This window comes from Schistocerca gregaria, chromosome 2 (assembly GCF_023897955.1).
Source record: "Schistocerca gregaria isolate iqSchGreg1 chromosome 2, iqSchGreg1.2, whole genome shotgun sequence".
Lineage (NCBI taxonomy): Eukaryota > Metazoa > Arthropoda > Insecta > Orthoptera > Acrididae > Schistocerca > Schistocerca gregaria.
The window spans coordinates 415,613,269-415,640,328 of NC_064921.1; the positions used below are offsets into that span (position 1 = coordinate 415,613,269).

Consider the following 27,060-nt stretch of genomic DNA (forward strand, 5'->3'; position numbering starts at 1 on the left):
GAAGTGCAAAGAAGCAAAATGAGAATATCTGAAAGAGATATGGCATGAAGTGTAAAAAGATATGATCTTAGGAAAAACTCATTCTTGGTACAGTAACATTAAATATAATTTCTAGAAAATTAAAGAGAAGATGCTAACCGAAACGTTTTGTGAGCTGTGACGTGACTGAGTTTGAATGACTGCATTTTCCTTAATTTATTTCAGTGTCTGTTATGGCTCCTGTACTAATCATTGATTGATTGATTGATTGATTGAGGGGGATTATGGGACTGTAATAATCATTGTTGCAGATGTAATCTTTACTAGCGCTTGTTTCTTTTAGTTTCAACAATTTGTAATTGCAGTTTCAATTGTTTCTATAAAATGAATTTTCTGAGATAGCAACTTGTAGAGTCAGACTATGTTGAAGTATTTCTTTACAAGGAACATTTTTCTGTAAGCATAATTATCTAATTATGTTTTGATTGTTTCAGGATGAAGCAATGCAACTTTTTAGGCAGTGTGGTCGACATGATCTTGAAGCACGTGCATTGCGCAGTTTGGGCCAGTGGGAGGAAGCTCTTAAAGTGACGGAACAACATGACAGAATTCACTTACGTAACATGCGCCATCGGTATGCACTGAACTTAGAGGCACGTGGTGATAGGCGAGCTGCTCTGCAAGCCCTAGAACGTGCTGATACCCACCGAAGTCATGCTCCAAGGCTGCTTACTGATAATCCTCGTGCTCTTGAAGCATATGTACTTCGTGACAGAGATCCGTAAGTTCATATGCCATGCTTCTCTATTAATTGCCATTTTTCCAGCAGAATTGGAGAGAAGGTAGGAAGAAAGAATAAGACAATTACAGTGGATAGATGTGTCTGTATTAATAGCTTTGGATGATGTTAGTGGAACCTTAATACCTGTTCTGCAGTCTGTTGATGCCAACAGCTCAGAATGGCATTTAGGAGATACAAACAAAAAACAAAATAGTTGTTCTATTTTAAACAAAGATAATTTGCTGAGATGCTAGATTTCAGCATTTGCCCTTTGAAAGTACTGTCTTATTGCACATTGCTGCTACCAAGATTCATTAGAGCAATACTTATGATGTGCCTGCTCAACTGGGTGATGATGTAGACCACAGTAGAAGAAATATGATGTATCTCATTACAAGAGTTTGATGATAGAGATCGGGGGTAAAAAAAAAAACTATTGGATGAGGCTGTGATAATCGCCATGAAATGTTCACTCTTAGTGTTAATACATTAATGGAGATAATTGTGTTCATTGATCTGAAATACTAACCCTGCCGCTCCTCCTTTTTTCCAGATTTATTTACATTTCCCATGGAGTTAACCCATTATTATTTCTCACCTGATTAAATGTTGTTTTATTCCTAAAGGTTGATAATCGTTGTTCACATTGAAAGTGTATATCACTTCAAGCATGCTCTGACCTTCATTTGAACAAAGCCCTAATATTCATTTTATGAGAAATGCATCTTGATAAAAATAATTTGTTTCATTTCCTTGTGTCAGCTCTATAATATTTGATTTTAACAATATTAGGGAAAGGTCAGTTCGCTACTCAGTGTGAAGATGACATGGTGAGTTGCAGGCAGGCACAATGAAACAACTGTTACACATTTAACTTTCAGCCAAAGCTTTCTTCAGAAAACAAAACATACACACATTCACAAAAGCAAGTACACTTCACACATATGTCTGCCACCTGCGGTATCTTGGACTGGAATGCAACTTGTCACATTGAGTGGCAGTCTGGAATTGTGGCAGAGGAGGGAGAGGGATAGCAGGGTATAGATGGAGGGAGAGAAGAGCACTGTCTGGCTGATCATGCAAGGATTGTAGGAATCAACATGGGTTTTGAAAAAGATGATCGTGTGAAACCCAGCTCGCGCTATTCGTCCACGACACTCAGAGGGACATAAACACGGGTTCCCAGGTAGATGCCGTGTTTCTTGACTTCCACAAGGCATTTGATACAGTTCCTCACAGTCATTTAATGAACAAATTAAGAGCATATGGACTATCAGACCAGTTGTGTGATTGATTTGAAGAGCTCCTACATAACAGAACGCAGCATATCAGTCCCAATGGAGAGAAGTCTTCTAAACTAAGAGTGATTTTAGGTGTGCTGCAGGGGAGTGTCATAGGACTGTTGCTATTCACAATATACATAAATGACCTTGTGGATAACATCGGAATTTCACTGAGGCTTTTTGCGGATGATGCTGTGGTATATCGAGAGGTTGTAACAATGGAAAATTGTACTGAAATGCAGGAGGATCTGCAACGAATTGACACATGGTGCAGTGAACTCAAAGTACCCTCCGCCACACACCATAAGGTGGCTAGCGGAGTATGGATGTAGATGTAGATGTAGATGTAGATGTAGGCTGCCAGGCACAGTCTCTGAAGGTTGGAGGGGAAGGGGTGGCTGTCAGGAAAGGGGAGGAACAGGGAAGATGAAGATGTGCAGGTGCATTGGCAGAGGGCCACACATACAAAGAGGGTGAGGGGACATGAATAGAGAGGAGATGATACAACAAAGGCGGCCAAGTTTGTTGGGTGGAGGGCATGGCCAAGATAATTTCAGGAGCGGAGAATGTGCTGTGAGGATAACTTCCCCCATCTACATAGTTCAGAAAAGCTGGTGGTGGATGGAAGGAGCCAGATGACCCAGTTTGTGAAGCAGCCACTAAAATCAGGCATGTTATGTTCAGCTGCATGGTGCACCACAGGGTCAACTCTGCTCTTGACCACAGTTTGGCATGGCTGTTCATTCTGGTGGACAGCTGGTTGATGGTCATACCAATATGCAAGGGTTCCCCAGAAAGTAATGCACCACATTTTTTTTCTTCGACAATTCTTTATTGAACATAATGAGAATGACACACATGAAGGAATGGTGTTTTATCTAGACACCCTATTTTTCCACGTAATCTCCATCCCGTTCTATGGCCTTCTCCAGTGCAAAACAAGGCCGTGTGTACCCTGTCGGTACCAAACCTTGTCATGGTGGCGGAGCCAGTGCTTCACTGTGTGAATCGCCTCCTCATCATCCTCAAAATGTCTTCCACAAATGGTATCCTTTAATGGCTCAAACAAGTGGAAGTTCAATGGGGCTAGGTCAGGGCTGTAGGGCGGATGGGGTAACAGTGTCCAACCCTGTTTTGCGATGTGTTCAGCAATCCTCAGATTTGTATGGGGCCAAGCATTATCATGTTGCAGAAAAACATCTCTGGGGCTGCTGTGGTGCCAAAGTTTCCAGAAGCACATCTTGAGTTTTGTTAATGTGTTGACATATGCTTCTGAATTAAAGGTACTGCCTCTTGGCATCACAACATTGAGAATCACACCTCCACAGTCCCAGAAGACAGTGATCATGACCTTACCAGCAGAAGCAATAGCTTTGAATTCTTTCTTCTGTGGGAAGTGGAAAGGTGCCATGCCATTCCACTGACTTTCGTTTTGTTTCAGGCCCAGAATGCTGAACTCAGGTTTCATCAACTGTCACAGTCTGGGACACGAGGGCCTCCCCCTTAGCTCCAAAACGTCACAACAAATCAAGACAAGGTTTTTTCTGTGCAATTTGTAGTCCATCATTAGACACCATGGGACCCATCTTGCACACACACTTTTGAATATCAGAGAGTGTGGATAATGGCATTCACACTTCCTTTGCTGATTGACAAGTGGAGCGCCAACTGCTGAGTCGTAATGTGTCTTTCCTCAGAAATGACAACATCAGCTCGCTGCAACATGTCAGGTGTGACAGCTGTGGATGGTCTCCATGACCACTGCAAATCGTGGAGCTCTGCCAAACTGCCTTCAGATGAGCTCACCCTTCATTCCCAGTAGCTAACTGTACATCGGTCAAAGCAGATGCTCCATAGTCTTTGCACAAGCGTTTGTGAATATTCCCAACAGTTTCTTCCTCTGCAGTGAGAAATTTAATGACGGCACGTTGCTTGTAACATACATCACTGTAGACACCAATTTGAAACTGTCCTGCAGCTACGCTATGTGTCAGAAGTATTGAAAACTTGGCGTGATCCCTCAAGGGACTTCAAAGAAAACATATGTAACGTTTCACATTTGTAGCATTGTTTCAACGTGAGGAAAAAAAAAAAATTGATGCATTGCTTTCTGGGCAACCAACGTAAAAATCTGTGCAGTTATTGCAGCAGAGCTGGTATGTGACATGGCTGCTTTCACTGTTGGCTCTGCCTCTGATGAGGTTGGATAGCTGTGACAGGATTGAAATAGTAAGTGCTCCTTCTCTCCATTTTCCACTCCTCTTTCTTCCCTCACCCTCCTCCCCTTAACCCCTGTCTCTCTCCCCTCCAACCTCCTGACAGCGAATCTGGCAGTCTTCTCATGCCTCCATCTAGTCCAGGCACACTCTGCCAGACATTGCTTTTCTATCCCCCCACTCATACCCTGCTATCTCTCCCCCCCCCCCCCTCCCCCTTCTCTGCCGCCACTCCAGATTGCTGCTCAGTGTGACAGTTGTATTCCGGTCCTAGCTGCCATAAATGACAATCGTGTGTGTGTGTGTGTGTGTGTGTGTGTGTGTGTGTGTGTGTGTGTGCGTTTTCTTTTGTGAAGAGGCTTTGGCTGAAAGCTAAATGTGTAACAGTCTTTAAGTTGCACCTGTCTGTAACTCAATGTGTCATCTTTACAATGAGTAGCAGTCTATCCTTTTCCTAAAATGTCTGATATTCCAACCTGGATTTTCTGATATTTGATATTGAAGTTTAAAATATATATATCATGTTTCTTCTTCTTCCAGGCAACTACTTCGTTGGTGGGCACAGTACCTGGAAAGCATGGGCCAGTTGGATGAAGCACTGTCTCTGTATCGTGAAGCAAATGATTTCTATTGTTTGGTACGTGTACTGTGCTTTCGTGGTGACCTGGATGGAGCAGCAGAGATTGCTCAAAGCTCTGGAGACCCTGCTGCCTGCTATCATTTGGCCCGGCAGCTAGAGTCTCAAGGGCAGTCAACAGAAGCAGTTGGATTTTATTCTCGAGCTCATGCTTACAGCAATGCTATCCGTATCTGCAAAGTGAGTAAATGCAATTTTTATTTTAGTTAATGTTGTTGTAACCATAGTTTCATGGTTAATATAAGTTTCCATAAAATACACTATGATGAAGGCCACTTGAAACAGTGGCCATAATGGTGGTTCATCACATCACAGTATGACACAGTCTACAACCCGGAAGAATTTTATGAAAATGCTTGTTAAAACTACACCTGTATTTAAGAAAATAATGTCATGAGACAAGCATGACATTTTGAATAACCTGCACAACATCCTAATCCATTCCCAAACCATCCCCACTCCCAACCACTTGCTGCAGCGGTCATACCCCTGTGGAAGACCCAGTAGCAATCTATCCACCCAGTACTTCCTACACAAGTTGTGTCGCATGCTTATCCAACCCCATCAGACACAGGGCTCCTGTGAAAGCAGCTAAGTCACATACCAACTCTGCTACAAACACTTCACAGCATTTTATGTTTGTATGACAACCAACCAGCTGTCCACCAGAATGAGTGGACACCAGAAAACTGTGACCAAGAACAAAGTTTACCACCCAGTGCCAAAACACACGACTGAACACAGCATGCTTGATTTTAATCTGCTTTGCAATGCTGGTCATCTGGATCCTCCTTTCCACTACCAACTTTCTGAATTACACAGATGGGAGGTATCCTTGCAACACATCCTTCATTTCCTGTAACCCTCCTGCCCTCAATTTCCTTTAACCCATTGTCCACACACCCTTCCTTCAATAGTTTCCCTTTCATTGCCGTGTCACTCCCTCCCATCACAAGTCTGCAGTCACCTTTCTTATGCACTACACCCCACCATCTCCAGTACCTGGCTAGCGAATGTACCTGCCACCCCTCTCTTCCTCATTCCGAGCCAGAAATCCCGCTGCCTCTCTCCAAGTTGCTACCTATTCGTCCCAACCCCTTCCCTTGCCTCCTGCCTCTCTCTCCCTCTACAAGTGTGTGTGTGTGGGGGGGGGGGGGGGGGGGGGGCAGTGGCTGGGTGGGTGTGGGCGTGTGGGAGGGCGCGCCAGTGCATGCACACACACATCTGCATGCATATTTGAACTCTGCCTCAACAAAGGATTTATTCTGAAAGATAGGAAGTTTTCTTTCACTTTTGTATGTGCCTGTCAACAACTAAATGCTTTGGCTATTTGGTGAACTGTCTCCCTTAATCCTAAATTATTTACATTCTGCCAGAACTTTCTACATATTTAAACTTGAACTGTTGCTTATTATTATTGCTTAATTCCCTGAAATGGAGACTTTTTTATACCTTAAGAGTAAATTATATCACACACTCTCTTCCCATTCCCACTCCTGTGTTCTGCTGTTTTTCCATGGGTCCTTTAACTTATCATCTTCAAGGAAAAATGACAGAGTACAAAAGTTTACATTGAAATGTACTATTACACTGCAGCTGATATGGATTGCCTGCTTGTTCATTAACTTGCAATATGTGATTTATCCATTTCATTACATACAAGTTATAATCATTTTATTTGTTGTACAAGAGGCATGTCAAGATTTACAATGAAACATTTTGATATGAGTAATTCAAAAATTTTATATTATTTTACACACATTACTGTGATACAGCTATCAATACTCATGAACTAAGATCCATGTTGATTATATTCCTGCCGTTAGTTTACTGTAAATTTGTAACCACTTGTACTTTGACATTTTAGCGTAGACTGTTAAATAGTATGCAGGAAGTTTAATGTTCTGTATGTGGTGAATGCAGCAATTGTACCAGAAATGGGAAGCTTAAATTGTATGTTATTTTCTAATTAAAAAAAGAACAAGACTATATCAGTAACTTTATGATAGTTTTTGAATTCTCCTGGAAGATCGTGACATAACAAACAAACAACTCAAGGTAACAGTGGTAGACTATATTTTTGATGTCCATGTTTGTGGGACCTGACAAAACACACACTAAAAATGTGAAGTTATTCAATTTATTTGCTGAATAGGCTATGTGTATCATCAGTTTACATTATTCTCAAAATGTAGGTGTAAAAGCTTTACATGGTTTGCCTCTGTGATCTTCTGATCAGAGCAGTTTATTTTTGTCCCTCTCTTTTAATGATTTATTCTCAAATTGCAGCATCTGGGATTACTGACATGCAGATTTAGTCCATTTTGATGGAAACAGGAGTCAAGCTTTCCTAAAGTATTTTTAGTAATTTTTGTAACATTTTCAGGAATCTCATTTTCAAAGAGAAATGATGTATCACCTGCAACTAATACTGAATGAACATCAACAGTAAGTTGTGGGCCATTTACATAGAATAGAACAGACAGAGACAGGAAACTTTCATTAAAATTATTGTGGAACAATGTGTCTCTCCTCTCAGATATTAGTTTTGTAGGGCAGAGAATTGAAAGAAGAGTAAATATTGAAAACAGTTTATAGAAAAGTAGATGGGAAAAAAATGTTAAAATCAAAATGTGAAAAAGTACAATGCAACAAATTCTCTGCAGTTTTGTCATCCTTTCACCCTTGTCTTTGGGTTTCAGTTCCTTTCTCTTCTGTGTGCTCCAAACTCTTCTCCTCTCATGAGCTTTTCTTCTTTATGCTCCAAACTCCTCATGACCCTCTCTTCTTCATATGTTTTCTCCCATGGCACCATCTGACACACTAACACATCTACAGTCTTTCTTCATGTCACTCTAAAGTTATCATTCAACGTGCTGCATTGTACAGTTCATAGCACTGGAAAAGTATATGACATAGAATAATTAGCAAACACTACGGCTTGACAGCGGTAGCACTAAGTATCTACAGCCAGATGACACGTTTGGTGTAGCAGTAATAAACCTCATGAATCAGTCTCTATATTAGTGAAAATTATATCAAAATCCCTGCAGTAGTTCCTGAGGTTAGCCTTCATATACAGGCAGAAAAACACAACGGGGGACCTTAATTTATAATATGTACAGAAGAAGAAGACATGTATAGATTCTGGTGATGATAATTTTGTGGCCCATTGACCTGGTGCAAGTCTTTCAATTGGATGCCACTCTGGCAACTCGTGTGACTCAAACCTCCCTCAGTTATCTTACTGGGTTAAAGGTATCTACAGTTTAATGTGGAATCTGAATCACATATTGTTTCTGCTGAATCACCACATCATTGACACATGAATATTAGTTAAGAAGGAAGACCAAAAAATCTGGGATTCAGTCTCTTGACCTTTCAGTTTTCAGGCATGTGTTTTATTGCTAAATCATCAGACCTGACCTAGATTCTAGTCAAGCTCCTTGGAGTCAACTCTTTGGAGTTGCAGCAGCTGTTTGCTTTAGCTTTTTCTTCCACGACCTCTGTAGTTGACCAGCTCATAGCTCCTATCATTGCTATGAGATGTCAGTCCAAATGAAGATTAAGTATGGGAGAGATGACAATACATATACACACATCAAAAAAAGTTTTGCATCACTTCAGTTCTGAGAGTTCCAGAACCTGTACAGAAAATTGGAACAGAGATCAACATTAATATCGTTTCCACCCTCTTTATTGCTCATGAAAACCATGCATTGCATGTTGTACCACCATACAGCAAGACCTTCAGAGGTGGTGATCCAGATTTCTGTACACACTGGCACTGCTAATACCCAGTAGCAAGTTCTCTTGTATTGATGCATGCCTGTTATTTGTCATGGCTTACTATCCACAAGTTCATCAAGGCACTGTTTGTCCAGATTGTCTCCTCCTCAACAGTGAATTGGCGTAGATCCATCAGAGTGGTCAGTGAGTCACATTGTCCATAAACAGCCCTTTTCAATCTATGCCAAGCATGTTCAATAGGGCTCATGTCTGGAGAACATGCTGGCCATTCTAATTAAGCAATGTTGTTATTCTGGAGGAAGTCATTCATGAGACGTGCACGGCGAGGGTGTGAATTGTCATCCATGAAGATGAATGCCTCACCAATATGCTGCCGATTTGGTTGCACTATTGGTCGGAGGATGGCATTCACATATCATATTCGGAGAATGACATATACGTATAGTGCAGCCATTACGGCGCTTTCCATGACCACCAGCAGTGTATGTCAGCCCCACATAATGCCACCCCAAAACTGCAGGGAACCTCCACCTTGCTGCACTCACCAGACAGTGTGTCTAAGGCGTTCAGCCCGACCGGCTTGCCTCAAAACAATTCTCCGACAGTTGTCTGGTTGAAGGCATATGTGACACTCTTTGGTGAAGAGAACATGATGCCAGACCTGAGCGGTCCATTCGGCGTGTTGTTGGGCTCATCTGTACCACAGTACATGGTGTCCTGGTTTCATAGGCTGACCTCGCCCTAGACGTCAGGACTGAAGTTGCGCATCTTGCAGCCTATTGCGCACAGTTTGAGTCGTAACACGATCTCCTGTGGCTGCACGAAAAGCATTATTCAACATGGTGGCTTTTCTGTTATGGTTCCTCCGAGCCATAATCCATAGGTAGCAGACATCCACAGCTGTAGTAGCCCGTGGGCAGCCTGAGCAAGGCATATCATCGACAGTTCTTGTCTCTCTGTATCTCCTCCATGTCCAAACAACATCGCTTTGGTTCACTCCGAGACACCTGGACACTTCCCTTGTTGAGAGACCTTCCTGGCACAAAGTAACAATGCAGACACAATCAAACCATGGTATTGGCTGTCTAGGCATGGTTGAACTACAGACAACATGAGCCGCATACCTCCTTCCTGGTGGAATGATGGGAACTGATCAGCTGTTGGACCCCCTCCGTCTAATAGGTGCTACTCATGCATGGTTGTTTACATCTTTGAGTGGGTTTAGTGGCATCGCTGAACAGTAAAAGGGACCTTGTCAGTGATATAATATCCACAGTCAATGTCTATCTTCAGGAGTTCTGGGGGACTGGAGTGATGCAAAACTTTTTTTGATGTGTGTATTACACACTCATCATTACTCAGCAGTAATAAATTATATACACAACCTCCCTCATGACCCGGTCTTTCTGTTAGTGAAAACTATATCAAAACACCTAAAGTATTTCCTGATATTAGGCTGCACATACAGACAGAAACTGCAGCAGTGGACTTTAATTTAAAATACATGTAAATTTTCCTGAAAAATTGCAAAAATAAATAAATAAAAAATTTGGAGTTGGCTGTGTTGGGTCGTTGTAAAAAGTGGACGCAGCTGAAAGGACTTTGGAGTGCCCAATATCTGCACATTATTTACAATTAAATGAAGCATTCCTGATTAAAAAGTTCTTTGCTGAAATAAAAGATAAGAGGAAATAAACTGTAAAGTCGTCAGTGTTGATGATATTAGGTTGGTGGATAGGTTCATAAAGTTTCTGTTATGCGTGTTAGTATTCCAGTTACCATGGGTTTATTTATCAATTTTCATTCACATATTGTCATTTTGTCACTTGGAGATAATGAGAGGAGCTGTGAATGCTAGAAAATAAAGCACTAAGTGGATAAATCAGAACATTTCCAACATATTCTTCCATTTGAATTCAATTGAAAGGTGACAGCAGTGGAGACATCCAGAAACATTTGTGCCATGTATGGAGATAATGCCAGTGGGCAGAGCACAGCAAGAAAATGGTTTTTCATTTCAGGAATGATCATTTTGACATTAATGACTCTCCGTGTGCAGGAAGTCTTTTGGGATTTGATAAAGATCATTTAAAGACATTAATCCACAATTATCCACATCAGTGTACACAAGAACAGGCAAATACGATATCTGTGATCATTCCACCATCATGTGACATTGTTATGCCTCGAGAAAAGTTCAAAAACATAACAATCAGCATATTTGCATGTCTGCTTACTCGTCATCAATTGGTTCATGAACAACACTGACCATTCCTATACTATATCATTACTGGTGACAAGAAATGGTGTCTTTATGCTAACATAAGGAAAATAAATTAATGCTTGAACCCAAACAAAGCAACAAATTCCCATACAAAGACCTGTGCACAACCACAAAAGATAATTTATGTATCTGGTGGAACATTGACAATATGGGGTGCTAGAAATTGCTTCCCCAAAGTGTAACCATTACTGCTGACAGATACTGCCAAAAACAGAGATGTCTTTCAGATGCAATCCGAGAACAATGGTCAGGAAGACTGCATGAAGTAATGCTCCTGCATGATAATGCCTGCCAGCATTCAACTAGACTGACAAAAAAACACTATACAGGTGTTGGTCTGGTAAGTCATTCCACACCCACCTTATTCAGCTGATGGTGTACCATCAGATTTTCACCTTTTCTGTTCTCTATTAAACAATCTTCAAGGCTCTTCCTTTCTGGATGAAAATGTGCTCTGAACATGGTTCGATGAATTCTCTCGAAACCAGGTGATTTTTACAGTCACGGAATTTGCAAAGGCAGACAGTTGTAAATAGTGGAGGAGAATATATTATTGATGACTAAAGTTTCTGTTATGTGTATTTGTTGTGTTTATTAAACTTATGGAAAAATGCTATTAGCTTGTGCACCAACCCAATAATTACAACGTGAAGTAAGTAAAAACTTTGAAAGCATAAATTATTCACATCCTCTGAATTACACAATTCTATCACATAGGAACAAGGCCTGGATGATCAGCTCTGGAACCTTTCATTACTAGCGGGACCTCGAGACCAACTTGACGTAGCCCGATACTTTGAGAAGAGCTTTCCAGACCGGGCAGTTCGTCTTTATCATCGTGCTGGGATGATACATCAGGCTGTTAACCTTGCATTCAGGTGATCTTTTTCTCAACAGTGTATGCATTTGTGTGTTCTTTATATTTGGTTTATATTGTATTGGTTTTGCATGTGTTCTAGCACAAGACTGTTATTTCAGTGATAGTTTGTAAGTTTGATCCTAGGATTGCCTCAAGACTTCCGAAAACTGTTCAGTTCTTTATATATGTCATTCCAGTCAATAGGCCACAAACAGGTCATTGGTTTCAAATTTTGCATTTGATGTGCATCTTGATGTGTTAATCCAACCTATGTTTCAAATTTCATACTATGAAAAAGAGAAAAAGTTTGAAAACCGTGCTAACAATCATTTCTAGATTAGATGTGTCTACACATACAGTGGCATGTATGTACTAGCATTTTTTTCACCCTTGGGACTCTCCATCAGCATATCATCTCATTCTACTGTAAAACTGCCAATTGTTTTATAAATAGTGTTCATATTAGTGTTATCAAGGGAAAAAATCTTGAAGCACAATTTCATTTCCTAGGCTTTAGCTTATTGCTGATGGAGGGCCTTTATTAGGGATACTAGAATGAATTTAAACAAATAAATATGCAAACATAGCATTAGAGCATTTAGATAGAAGCTTAAAAAATTTATTTAATCAATAATGCAGCGAAGTATGAAAAAATGGCTGTTTTTAATAACATGGAAAAAATCTTTGTTTTTAATAACAGAACATAAAAAATCATGGTTGATAATTAAATATAGCAAAATTTGACTTTTTTTTCTTTTCTGAAGTAAATGTACTGTCTGTCTGAGGGCAGCAGTTGACTAATATTGGCTATATGCTGTGGCTCTCATTGCATCTCTTGGTTCCATCACTAAAAATGTTTCCTGCTGTCACATACGTGACAACCTTTTCCATACATTCAGGTCATTTTTAAGTCTACAGTGTGGTACAGTGTCACAATCTAAAAAATGTGAAATCTCTTTTTCAGCAAACATTCATTGTTCATAGTTTATTTTTGGTCTGCCTCCAGAAAAAAGACATCTATTCTGCTCAAGGTCTGGATCACAAGAGAGAGAGAGAGAGCCAATTGCAATTTGCACTGCAGAGTCCTCCAGATTCTACACACATGACCTGTATCCCATGCACATTGTTGGCTAAAACTGATGGCATGGTTTCTCTAGCCATTTCAGCAGAGGACTGAGGACATCTCTTGTCAGAAACTTTAACTGGATGGAACTGCTTCATGTCTGAAAGGCAGGCAACTTGTGTCATGTAGGCACAGTCAAAGTTGTTGTGGGAGACAACTTGTAAAGATTTGTCTGGGCCTTTGAAGTAATTTTTTTAAACCAATTCCCTAAAATATTCCTTGACTGGCTACCATCCTGTACACTACCCAGGTAGCATAAGCCATTAGAGTTGCCTACTATCTATCCCTGCTTCAACATTATGTTTATTACTAATCTCATTTCTGCTACTCTTCAATACTTTCATCTTTCTTTAGTTTACTGTCCATCTCTTACACTCAGTGTCTCATGATTATTGTTGGATATATTTCTGTCTTCTCCTAAATATTCTGTGCATGGAATAATGTTTATTCCATTCAACAGGTCGCGTAATTCTTATTCACTCCCAGAAAGGACATCTGTATATCCAACAGTGATTCTGTTTCTTGTCCAGCCCAATTATTGATGTGGAGGAAAGGTCTTCTATCTTTAGTATTGTTGTGATTATGTAGACTGTACACTAACATCAATAATGATTTGGTTGTTGCTTCCCCCATGATTTTAGTAATTTTAAAGGAAGTTTATCTATGGCTTCTGCCATGTTTGATACCAAACCTTCCAAAGCTCTGTCGAACTCATACTCTAATACCGGATCACCTGAACTGACACAATTTAATTTTGTATAAACCCAAAAAGACTATTCCTCCTCCTCATAGAGGCCCTCTGTGTACTCTTTCCTCTCTCTCTCTCTCTCTCTCTCTCTCTCTCTCTCTCTCTCTCTCTCTCTCTCCTGCGTTTAACACTGGAATTTCTTTTGCACACTTAATGTAGATGCTTCTGCTTTTATTTTCTCCTAAAACTATTTTGACTTGTTTTCTGTATGATAAATGTGTCAATGTGATGACCATTTTCTTCTTTATTTCCTTAGATGTTAGCTGCAGCCATTTCACTTTAAGTTTCCATGTACTTCATAGGATATCATATGTTAGAAAGGTGATCATTAATATATCTGTACTGCTTTATGTTCATAAGTTCCATCCCCCCCGCCCACTCTCTCTCTCTCTCTCTCTCTCTCTCTCTCTCTCTCTCTCTCTCTCTCTCTCTCGCTCTCTCTCTCTCTCTCTAGGAAATTGGTTATATTAGCTTGTGGTACACTCAAGAAACTTATGCTAACCCAAAACTATGGATACTGGTGTTTAATTTTGCTCATCTGTACTGTTGCCCTTCTTATACATGAGAGTCATATGTGTGGTCCAGGATGGACTAGCAACAATATGAAAAGGACACATTGCTACTTACAACATAGAGTAGCCCTTGAATCACAGATAGACACAACAGACAAAACTTGAGCAGTTTAAGGTTGTTTTAACAACATGCACTTATAAAAGCTTTCTGGATCTATATGATTCACTACTAAATGCTCTGGTGATGGCTATACTGTAGCTGAAATCTGGCTAGATTGGCAATAAAATAAGATTGATACACAGCTGACTGCTATGTTCATCCCTGATTGGAGTCATTTCTCAGTTGAAGAGCACAACGGTTCCTAACGGAATCCAACCTGATTTTTCATTGTGTTTGCATATTGTATATCTGAAAAGGGTTGTGGGAAATAGTGTGGTATTTACCTTGATGGATGCGCAAAACATCGTAAAATCCACATCCAGACTGGCTGGCACACTGGTCCGTTAGTTAATGTGTGAAGCAGATTCGAGCTGAAAGTGGGTGCATTAATGCACTCTGTTATCCAGGTGAGTTACCTCTTTGTCTGTCACATTTCAACTAAATGATTTTGTAAATACACTCCTGGAAATTGAAATAAGAACACCGTGAATTCATTGTCCCAGGAAGGGGAAACTTTATTGACACATTCCTGGGGTCAGATACATCACATGATCACACTGACAGAACCACATGCACATAGACACAGGCAACAGAGCAAGCACAATGTCGGCACTAGTACAGTGTATATCCACCTTTCGCAGCAATGCAGGCTGCTATTCTCCCATGGAGACGATCGTAGAGATGCTGGATGTAGTCCTGTGGAACGGCTTGTCATGCCATTTCCACCTGGCGCCTCAATTGGACCAGCGTTCGTGCTGGACGTGCAGACCGCGTGAGACGACGCTTCATCCAGTCCCAAACATGCTCAATGGGGGACAGATCCGGAGATCTTGCTGGCCAGGGTAGTTGACTTACACCTTCTAGAGCACGTTGGGTGGCACGGGATACATGCGGACGTGCATTGTCCTGTTGGAACAGCAAGTTCCCTTGCCGGTCTAGGAATGGTAGAACGATGGGTTCGATGACGGTTTGGATGTACCGTGCACTATTCATTGTCCCCTCGACGATCACCAGAGGTGTACGGCCATTGTAGGAGATCGCTCCCCACACCATGATGCCGGGTGTTGGCCCTGTGTGCCTCGGTCGTATGCAGTCCTGATTGTGGCGCTCACCTGCACGGTGCCAAACACGCATACAACCATCATTGGCACCAAGGCAGAAGCAACTCTCATCGCTGAAGACGACACGTCTCCATTCGACCCTCCATTCACGCCTGTCGCGACACCACTGGAAGCGGGCTGCACGATGTTGGGGCGTGAGCGGAAGATGGCCTAACGGTGTGCGGGACCGTAGCCCAGCTTCATGGAGACGGTTGCGAATGGTCCTCGCCGATACCCCAGGAGCAACAGTGTCCCTAATTTGCTGGGAAGTGGCGGTGCGGTCCCCTACGGCACTGCGTAGGATCCTACGGTCTTGGCGTGCATCCGTGCGTCGCTGCGGTCCGGTCCCAGGTCGACGGGCACGTGCACCTTCCGCCGACCACTGGCAACAACATCGATGTACTGTGGAGACCTCATGCCCCACGTGTTGAGCAATTCGGCGGTACGTCCACCCGGCCTCCCACATGCCCACTATACGCCCTCGCTCAAAGTCCATCAACTGCACATACGGTTCACGTCCACGCTGTCGCGACATGCTACCAGTGTTAAAGACTGCGATGGATCTCCGTATGCCACGGCAAACTGGCTGACACTAACGGCGGCGGTGCACAAATGCTGCGTAGCTAGCGCCATTCGACGGCCTACACCGCGGTTCCTGGTGTGTCCGCTGTGCCGTGCGTGTGATCATTGCTTGTACAGCCCTCTCGCAGTGTCCGGAGCAAGTATGGTGGGTCTGACACACCGGTGTCAATGTGTTCTTTTTTCCATTTCCAGGAGTGTAGAAAGGTAACAACTGCTCATCTGGGTTTATTGACTTAAGTAACCTTCATGGTGATAACAGTGTCATGGCAGCTAGTCTGTATCATTTTACTGACACTGTCAATAAGGCTACATCTGTTTGTAGCCACATGCTCCAAAATATTATCAGTGGCATAAGGACTGTAATACTGTTTGCTGGAGACAGTTTTCAGAAATACTACTCAATACTGCCTGTCCATTCCACTAGTAATGAATGTGTAGTTGTCCTAATCGATATTCAGAATGTTAAGGTCTCCTCCTACTGCCAATGGGTGATCATGGATCACTTTCTCTGAATGATTCTGCAGCTGTTTAACTCCCTCTAGCATACTTACTTTTAGTGTTAGATTCCATTATTGCATTGCTTATTGTTCTTTCTCATCACTTACTATTTTTGTAAAATACATCATGTTAGCTGTTTAAGGAAAATAATAAGCTTTCTCAGGGTTTTTTTGGTGAAATTGAATGATTCTGCAACCATGATCCATTTTTGAAGTTTTTTATTTTTTTATTTTTCTTATTAGATGGATCATGTTGGTTGTTTGCAGAAATGAAGAGTTTCCCATGAGTAGTTTTTGTTGAACAATGTACAATAAAGAACTGTGTGTAGTATTTGTCTATACTATCCTTTAAAGAACAGAGAAATGAAAGTTAGGCACAACATCTAATACTGGTTGGTCAGACAGTCTGAAAAGCTTGTAAGGGTGTTGTAGGGGTAGTTTACGATGAGAAATTTTTAGGAAAAAAATTGATACACTGTGTAGTTTCCAAGTCAATCAGGCCACTGCAAATGCAAAGTCATGCTGTCCGCCAGAGACGGTGTTGTGAAACATGTTCTTCATTTGGTTTCATAAAACCAAATAAGAGAGCAATACAAAAATGGACATTGGACAGTGGCAAGGATCGAACACAAGCCGAAGGCTGAGCAGTCTCTTGCATATCTACAAGAACAGCTGATGCCAACTGTATCTGGCCATTTGAATATGCACATGCAGCAGCCTGATGGGCTAACTTCAATGTTAATTAACTCATAAATATCACAATGTATCAAACTTTTTTCTTAACAGTTATTTCTCAGCACAACCTACACTGCAACATTGGTACAAGCTTTTTGACTACCTTGTATACGTAATGTAAATGATAGATTTATTTTCTTCTTTGGCATAATGCCAGTGAACTGTGTAGTTAAAAAAAGTAATGAATCAAAAGAAAATTAAGCAACTAGGAAAACACAGAAACAGAAAAAAATGCTTAAATTATCATAAAGTAAAATAAAATGATGGAAATTCCAGGTAGAAATATCAACAATCTAGGAAAAGACAGAGTGCTACTTACTGTAAAGAAGACACGTTAATTTGCAGACAGGCACACTTAAAAGATACTTACATAGAGTTTTCAGCCACAGCCTTCATCAGTAAAGAGAGAGAGACACCATTGACACACACAAGCAAGCACACCTCACATGCATACGAATGCCATCTCCAGCATGTCTGGCTGGATTGCCAGCTTGCTTATGTGTGAGAATGGTGTGTCTCTCTCTTTACTTTTGAAGGCTGTAGCCAATAGCTCTATGTACATATCTTTTAAGTGTGCCCACCTGCAACTTAATGTGTCTGTAAATAAAATTATTTTTTTACGTCTTCTTATTGTGACCATCTGCAGGACACTGATTTGCACAGCAGGATTTTACACTGCAATAAATATACATGTTGTGGAATGAAAACATCCAGTTTCAGTGTCCAGTTCCAATTGTTCTAAGGAACCTTGAACTGCACAGTGAACCAGCTTATACAAGGACCACAATAATCTTTAAAAAGTGTTCCAAAGCAGGCTATGCCTTTAAATAATTGTTTAATTGTTTTTCCATGTAATTGCTTTTGGAGTAAAGGAGACCATTCACCAAAATGCTGCCGTTTTGAATTTTCAATAGGCACACACAAAAGAAAAAAACTTGCTAGCTTTCAGAGTATTTCATTTTTAGCTAGAGTAAAACACTCATTCACACATTCACATTCACTCACAAGGGGGCGGGTTCATCTAGCTGACATCATATAGGGGCACAGGCACATATGTATATTTGTGTATGCTTGTACTCTAGCTCGAAAAAAGTATTACTCTGAAAGGTAGCAAATTTTCTTTTTTTGTGTGTGTGTGTGTGCCTGGGCAACACAGTGCTTCTGCTTTTCGGTGAATGGTGTCCTTTATTCCAGTAGTATTTAATTGTTTTTTTTTCCATAGTTGACTTGAATTAGTCTTCCAGCTTTGAAAAGAAACAGAAAATACAGTTTTCTAGTTTTCATGAAGCTGATACTTGACACAAGTGTTACATCATTCCCAGTTATGAAAGTGTCATTCTTTCTCAGTGAGTTGAACTGATATTAAGTTTGTGGGTTTCCAACTAGGTAAGCTTATTGAACACCTTTAAAGTACCTGAGTGTCATTTGGCCTTCACTTCACATCCCTTTGAAATGTCTCTTATCTGGGCATGCTCACAGAATATTGTTGTCAGAAATGGGTCCTATGATGAGCTCAGCTGTTAGTCTCTGCCTCTGTTTAGGGAGTCTTTACAGCTGCTAATTCGATGGCCTCCTTCATAATGCCGTTTCAGAATTCAGAGGCCATGCACAGCAGTGTAGTCCATTCAAAATTAAACATTCTGTCCAAGGTGGTAGTACTGGGCATGCTGCTTCAGTACAGCTGTACTGGTTTAATTTGCCTCAAAGATGAGTAATAAGGAGGTTGCCAGTTGCAGTCAACAGTTGTCGGGTTTCTTGGCTCTTGCACAAAGTTAAGCAAAAGATGAAATAATGGAAAAAAACTATGTAACTTAATATTTGCTATGAAGTTACATCTTAGTGTTAAGCAAAATTGAATTATCTGCCTCACTCCCTTGCTCTTGAGGCCTTAGCACAACAGATGTTCTTAGCAGTTCATGGTATTTATTGAATTTTATACACTCCTCACACCCTGACAACTTCCAACAGTAGTTAAAAGTGCACCGAACTAGATGAGTTAGTTTCCTGCTTTGTATTAACTTGGAGAGTAACTGGTTGTAGTAACTTGAACACTACAGGAGAGTGTTGTTACCGTAGAGTCTTGTATTGATTGCACTCTTGTGCTTCCTGATGATTTCACTGATTAGTGGCAGGCTAGGGTGAATATGTTGTGTCTGCTTCTCTAATACATATTAAGAGCTTTAATTAACACAAAATAAAACATCTGGATGTATATTACTCATTTTAAACTTCCATGATGCAGTCTGTTGTGAGTATTACACGACACCTATGTAACATCACAGAAATAATTTATCAACTCTTCATCATGAAGACCTGTGCAGGACCAAGACCCTTAAATTTTTCAAGCATTTTTGGAAGATGACTTTTAACAGTTGTTAAGTAATGTATAAAATGCATATTTGAACCATCAGCTGCTTTAATTGTAAACCCAAACATCAACCAGTTTCAGTATTTGACCATCTTAATGGGGTAAAATGGTTTAAGCCACCACATTACATTATTCATTACTTTAATTAAGTGTAATGCATGCCATGAATATAAATATACACAGAACTTTTAGAAGCAAACATACGAATACTAAATGTACACAGACAGGACTGAAGAGAAGATCGAGACACCTAATCTTCTCCTCTGTACTGCTCTATGTACATTTAGTATTCGTATGTTTGCTTCTAAAAGTTCTGTGCTTATATTAGTATTCATGGCAGGCATTACACATTATTCAAGTAATGAATAATGTAATGTGGTGGCTTAAACCATTTTACCCCTATAGTATCCGTTAAGATGGTCAAAGACTGAAACTGGTTGATATTTGGGTTTAAAAAAACAGCAGCTGATGGTTCAAATGTGTGTTTTATACCTTAAATTATTGTTTCATCAACAGCACTGAGTACAGTGTGGCACTAGTGTTATACTTTCTAAAACAGATGCCTGTTTTCTCAGAAGATTCATTCTCACTTGTATAGTGACTCTTTATTCAGAATAAATTATATCTTCAAATATGACACTTTGAGTTGCAGACAGGCACAATGACACACACACACACACACACACACACACACACACACACACACACACACAGAGAGAGAGAGAGAGAGAGAGAGAGAGAGAGAGAGAGAGAGAGTGTCACAAAAGAAGGCATACCTCATGGATGCATAACCGTTGTCACTGGCAGCTTGACCCAGAAAGTATCTGTCACAATGAATGAAGGCATCAGTTTGTAGTGGAGCATGGGAGGATGAGAGATAGTACGATAGGAGTGGGGAGAGAGAAGAGTGCTGTCTGGCAAAACATGCTGGGACTAGATGGAGACATGAAAAGACTGTGGGATGCAGCTTCAGGAGACTGTAGGGGAGGGAGGTGGTGGGGGGAGGAGATTGAAAAAGGAGAGTAGCAGAGAAGGAGAAAAACAGGTGGGAGCATTGGCAAAGGGCAGCACACAATGAGGGTGAGGGGACTTGGATAGGGAGGTGATACAACAGAGGGAATGGAAACTGTTGGCTGGAGGGACAGTAGGCTACCGTAGGTTAAGGCTGGGATAATTATGGGAGGGAGAATGTGTTGCAAAGATAACTCCCATCTGTGCAGTTCAGAAAAGCTGGTGCTGGAAGGAAGGAGCCAGATGGCTCGGGTAGTCAAGCAACCAATGAAATCAAGTGTGTTATGTTCAGCTGCATGTTGTGCCACAGGGTGGTCTACTTTGCTCTTGGCCACAGTTTGGCGGTGGCCGTTCATCCTGGTGAACAGCTGATTGGTAGTCATACCAAGATAAAAAGCTGTGCAAATCTTTGCAGCAGAGCTGTTATTGATGTGGCTGCTTTCACTGCTGGCTTGGTCCCTGATGGGGTAGGATAAGCCCGTGGCAGGACTGGAACAGGAAGTGCTGGGTGGGTGCATTGGACAGGTCTTCACCCCAAGGATATGATCCCTGTGTGGCAAGTGATTTGGACTGGCATATGGATGGATTAGGGTGTTGTCAAGATTGGATGGGTGGCAGAACACCACTTTAAGGGGGGAGGGGGTGGGGAGAGATCTTGGTTAGGAGGTCCCTCATTTCAGGGCATGATGATACGCAATCAAAGCCCTGACAAAGGATATGGTTCAGTTGTTGCAGTCCGGGGTGGTATTGGGTGATGAAGGACCTCTCCTTTGTGGCTGGTTCTTGGGGTTGGTGAAAGGATTGGGAAATTGTGGGAAAAGGAACAGGAGATCTGTTGCACACTAGGTATGGGTGATAGTGCCTGTCATGAAGGCCTTGGTGGGACCTTTAGCATACTGGGCAAGAGGGTAGTTGTCTTTGCAGATGCCCCTTCCCCAGGTGGCCAGGCTGTATGAAAGGGATTTTTTCCATATGGAAGGGATGGCAGCTGCAGGTACTGTTGGTGGTTGGTGGGTTTAATGTGGACAGAGGTGTGGACAGAGCTATCACAGAGGAGGAGGTCAACATGCAGGAAGGTGGCATGCTGACTTGAGGAGGACCAGAAGCAGATAGGAGAGAAGATGTTGAGGTTGTGAAGGAATGAGGATAGGGTGTCTCGGCCATAAGTCCAAATCGTGAAGATATCATCAATGAACCTGAGCCAGACCAGGGGTTTGGAGGTTTGGGCAGGTAGAAAGATTTTCTCTAGATGGCCCCTAAACAGGTTAGTATAGGAGAGTGCCATGCGGGCAGCAGTGAAAGCAGCTGTGCCATACACTATCTTTGCTGCAATCATTTGCACAGCTTTTTATATTGGTATGACTGCCAACCAGCTGTCCACCAGAATCAGTGGCCACCACTAAACTGTGACTGAGAACACAGTAGACCACCATATGGCACAACATGCAAATGAACAGAATTTTCTTGATATAAAGGGCTGCTTCACAATATGGGTCATCCAACAACAGCTTTTCTGAACTGTGCAGATGGGAATTGTCTTTAAAAGACATCTCCACTCCCGAAATTATCCCAGCCACAACATACAGTAACCTACTGTCCCCACATCCTGTATGGTGAGTAGCAAACTATCCTTTTCATAATGCTGTTGATAGACCAACCTGGAGTTTCCATTGTTTAAATTAGTTCTCCAATTTTCAAAAAGTGACATTGTTATTAATGTTTGTCTTTTTTTTGTTTCTTCCTTTCCTGCCGAGAAAGAAGCTTGTGGATGCAAACTGTCTCTTTCCAAGTAATGTGATGTTGTCTATTTATTTCAATCTTCCTCAGTACAGTGTGGTAATTTTAAATATTTGCTTAATTTTATACCCATAATCTCATTACTAAAGTAGTAGCAGGGGTGGTGTAGTTCACGTATGTAAATCTGTGTTGTCACCTTTCATGTTCCAGGATTGTTTCACACATTTATAAATCTCATTTCATCTCCTCTCTTTCAGAACACAGCAGTACAATGCTTTGCAGTATATTGCTGTTGACCTGGATGCTAAATCTGATCCTGAATTGGTACAAAAATGTGCTCAGTTCTTTTTTGAAAACAAGCAATATGAAAAAGCTGTTGACCTCTTGGCGGTGACAAAGCAGGTAATAATTATGTAGTTAAAAAGTAAGAGTAAAGAACAGGAATGTAACATAATACAATACTTTCAGTTTAGAGAATTTCTGCCAGTTAACAATACAATAAACTGCTCTTTTTATGTAGCATGTAGAAGCATTGGAGCTGTGCCTGGAACATAATGTTCCTGTGACAGAGGAACTTGCAGAGAAGCTGACCTTGGCAAAAGGGGAAACTGACGAAGCAACAAGAGTGCATGTTCTAGAGAAGGTGGCAGAGTGTGCTGTTGTACAAGCAAATTATCATCTTGCTGCTAAAAAGTTTCTGCAAGCTGGAAGCACTGTGAGTTTTTAATTAGGTGTACTATTGCCACACTAACAATAAGAGAGGGAAAATAAAATGACTTTGATATTCATGTTCAGTACTTAATAGTCCTTGCTAATATTTATAGTTTTATTCAAAATAGCAAAATCTGAGTTTTCAAATTTACTCTGCTTGAACCTAGTTTGTTAAAAAACCACAAGATCTGGTTTGTAGCTGAATAGATGCGTGTAATGAAATTTCCCTTAGAAAGTTCTGTTTTAATTTACTTCTGATGACACATTTGTTTTTCAGTTCTTGAATCATTTATTTGTACTCTATGGTTCTTCTTGGCACTGGCACTTTTCAGTATCAAAATAATAAACTGTAAAAGGAAAAGTGTGGTGTTTCCTAGCTATGTGAAATTATAGCTCCTTCCTCAGTGGGGAGAGAAGGAAGGGTTGAGGAAAGTTAAAAGAAAGGGAAGGTCACTCAGACCCAAGGATGAGAGGACCCCACATGTAGTGAGGATGGGGCAGACTGCTATGACAGCAGTCACAGTGTGCCATATTGCATGCCAGAAAAATGTCAGTTTCTCCAAGGTGGCTACGAACTACAAAGGACAGTCTTCATAAAAGTCTCCACATTTATTCAAGGCACGATGTATAAAGTATGAGTCCTAAGAAGAGTTGTTGGATAAAATGCACAAATTCAGTAAAGTTCATTTAAAAGTGAAGTCCAAACTGGTTAAGTTAAGTGTTCCTGATTTAAAGTCCAAACCATGCTATCCGGCATGTTGGGCATTGTCCAGTCTGTAAATATTTTAAACCAGAGTAAAAATACGAAAGATTGTTCGAAATTATTCGATGATCATTGCTAGCCAATTCAGGGATAACTGTGTGTAGATCTTGGAGATAACTGCTGATCACTTCACTTCACTAGAATTATGATTCAACTAGCTATTCTGGAGCCATATGGCTTGCTGAATACCAGCTGAGCTGAAGGTTACTTGTCCCACTCTATTTTCATAAACAGGACAGATGTAAGGAAATAATGCAGCGATGTTGACTCCGCGTGTCCAAGTAGCGCTTCCTGCAATCATGAAAATAAATATGTTTTTGTTACTGTCAGGTTGGCAACCCATTAGACAAAGCTGCATGGCAGAAGGACCTAAGTCCTAAGATACATAGTAGATACTACAGGTGGTCCCTCTCATAGTGGTGTCTGTGCAGGTGGTCCCCTCATACTGGTGCCTGCTGAGTGACTTGTTTCCTTTTTAGCTTCCCGTGTCTACTCCTGTCTCCTTCCCAAGGAAAGCATGATTAGTTCCAAAAACTAGAAAGTGTCACTTTTCATTCGTTTCATGTGTGTCTAGTAGCAGCATTACCAGGAGACTCCAAAAAATAAGTTACACATTATAATGGCAGGCAAGTAATTGTTTCTTTCTCTCTCTCTCTATCTCTCTCAGGACTGAAAACAGACAGAGATGGCAGGCAGCATTGTACATCACACACAACTACAAGGCAACATCAAGAGTAAAGACTTAAAATTGGTGAAGTTTTCGTTATAATAATAATGTACAATCAGTCATTTTTTTACATTTGCATGGTTTGAAACCAATTGAAATTCATCACCATTTGAGTGAGACGGTGCTATGGGCGTATCTAATGTCTATTCATGGATGCAACAGTTCAAAGAAGGCAGAACACTGTGAGACAACAAACCAAGACAGTCTCGGCCTCGCACAAGACTCTGCCTACAAGGTCGAGCGAGTGGAGAAAGCTGTGTAAAGGATTTCTGAATGACTGTGAAACACATCACATCAAAAATTAGCATTTCTATGGGATCTGTGCACACAATCCTGCATGAAGGCCTGAAAATGTGAAAAGTGTGTTCCATGAATTCTGACAGATAACCACAAGGCTGCATGCATGTTGCCAGGCAATGTTACACACAATGACATAAATGAGACTTTCTTTTCAGCATTGTGACAATGGATGAGACAAATCCTGAAACGAAGTGCCAGTCAACTTGCTACCATGCAGAGAAGGTGTTGAGTGTGTCTTGTTGCTAGCACACTTTACATACGTCCAGAATCTCTTTGGATTTTCTGCCAGGTTCCAAGACAAAGTTTCACTTTGGAAATGATTGTAAGCATCTCACATTAAAGTCCATGCTAAGTTTAGAGCTTGCTAAGAGGTCAAGTGTGTTTTCACAACTGTTTACTTGAACTAACTGCGCAGAATAATTTTCAGAAAAAGTGTTTTGCACCTATTATCTGCACCACAGCAGAACTGTTTCTGCAGGAAACATGGAACATCGCTGCAGTCTCATCTGAAAATGCACCACTCTTGTTGTGCAATGGTCTTAGTGTGGAACAACAAGTATAACTTACTTTCTGTAGTCCCTATGTGCATTTTGCCTCCTGAAGGTTAACAGAGTGATGTGGCACAGTGGTTAGCACACTGGACTCGCATTCGGGAGGACAACAGTTCAATCCCGCATCCGGCCCTCCTGATTTAGGTTTCCCATGATTTCCCTAAAATCATTCCAGGAAAATGCCAGGATGGTTCCATCTCATAGCTTACTAGTTTTCTTGACTGAATTTCTTTTTGCTATAGTAAAGTTGTCACTTTTTGTCACAGATGGAACTATACTGAGGCAATCAATCATAAATCCCACCAAAGAAAAAAATACTACTCTGAAACCTTTTTGCAGCATGTGATACTGTAGCACCAGTCTTATGTAAAATTCAGTATTTCACATTCACTTTGCAAACAATTGTGAGATGTATGGCAGAGGGTACATCCCATTGTACCAGTTATTAGCATTTTGTCCCGTTCCATTAACATATGGAGCGTGTGAAGAATGATTGCTTGAGTGCCTCTCTGCATGCAGTAATTATTCTAATCTTATCCTCATGATCCCTATGTGAGAGATCATAAGGGATTGTGGTATATTCCTAGCATCATTATGTAAAGCTGGTTCTTCAGACTTTGTTAATACTTTCTCGGTATAGTTTACATCTTTCTTCAAGAATCTTGCAGTTTAGTTCCTTCAGTACCTCTGTGATGCTCTCCCACTGTCAAACAAACATGTGACCATTCGTGTTATCTTCTGTGTCTATGTTTAATATCCCCCATTAGTACTGTTTAGTACAGGTCCCACACACTTGAGCAAAATTCTAGAACTGGTCACACGAATACTTTGCAAGACTGTAGACTGATTGTACTTCACCAGTATTCTACCAATAAACTGAAGTCTACCACGTGCTCTATCCCCGATTGAGCCTATGTGATCATTCCATTTCATATCTCTACAAAGTGTTACACCTAGGTATTTTTATGAGTTGGCCAAATCCAACAATGACTCATTGATATTATGGTCATAGGATACTACATTTTTTTTTCATTTTGTGGAGTGCACAATTTTACATTTCTGAAAATTTAAAGCAAGTTACCCATTTCTGCATGACTTTGAAATCTCATCAAGATCTTACTGAACATTTATGCAGTTTATTTCAGATAATACTTCATTATAGATAAGTGCATCACCTGCAAAAAGTCTGAGGTTACTATTAATATTGTCTCCAAGGCCATTAATAAACAACATGAACAGCAAGGGTCCCAACACACTTCCCTGGGGAGTTGCTTCTACATCTGACAGTTATTCTCCATCCAATATAATATGCTATGTCCTCCCTACCACAAATTCCTCAATACTGTCACAATTACACTTGATACCCCATATGTTCATATTTTTGACAATTAGCTTAGGTGTGGTGTAGGTGTGGTACTGAGTCAAATGCTCTTCAAAAACCAAGAAATACTACATCTCCCTGACTGCCTTGATCCAAAGCTTTCAGTATGTCATGCAAAAAAAGTGCAAGTTGGGTTTCACATTAAAATTTGAAAAGGCTCACTACATGCAATTCAGAACCTGTAAGAGATTTCCACCCAGCATATGCATAAAGTATGAAGAAGAGCAGATAGAAGAGGTTGACAGTCTTAAAGTCCTGGGATTAC

At 40.9% G+C, this 27,060-nt stretch overlaps 1 protein-coding gene across 2 annotated transcripts in view; it reads left to right on the forward strand.

Moving 5' to 3' along the window:
• Positions 1-27,060, forward strand: part of LOC126323604 (intraflagellar transport protein 140 homolog) — a 248,926-nt gene that overhangs the window by 175,274 nt on the left and 46,592 nt on the right. For both annotated transcript variants that reach the window (XM_049994696.1, XM_049994697.1), the window contains 5 exons: positions 474-760; positions 4,800-5,076; positions 11,648-11,808; positions 22,620-22,764; positions 22,883-23,077. In XM_049994696.1, the coding sequence (XP_049850653.1) occupies positions 474-760; positions 4,800-5,076; positions 11,648-11,808; positions 22,620-22,764; positions 22,883-23,077 (1,065 nt within the window). The remainder of the gene's footprint in view (positions 1-473; positions 761-4,799; positions 5,077-11,647; positions 11,809-22,619; positions 22,765-22,882; positions 23,078-27,060) is intronic.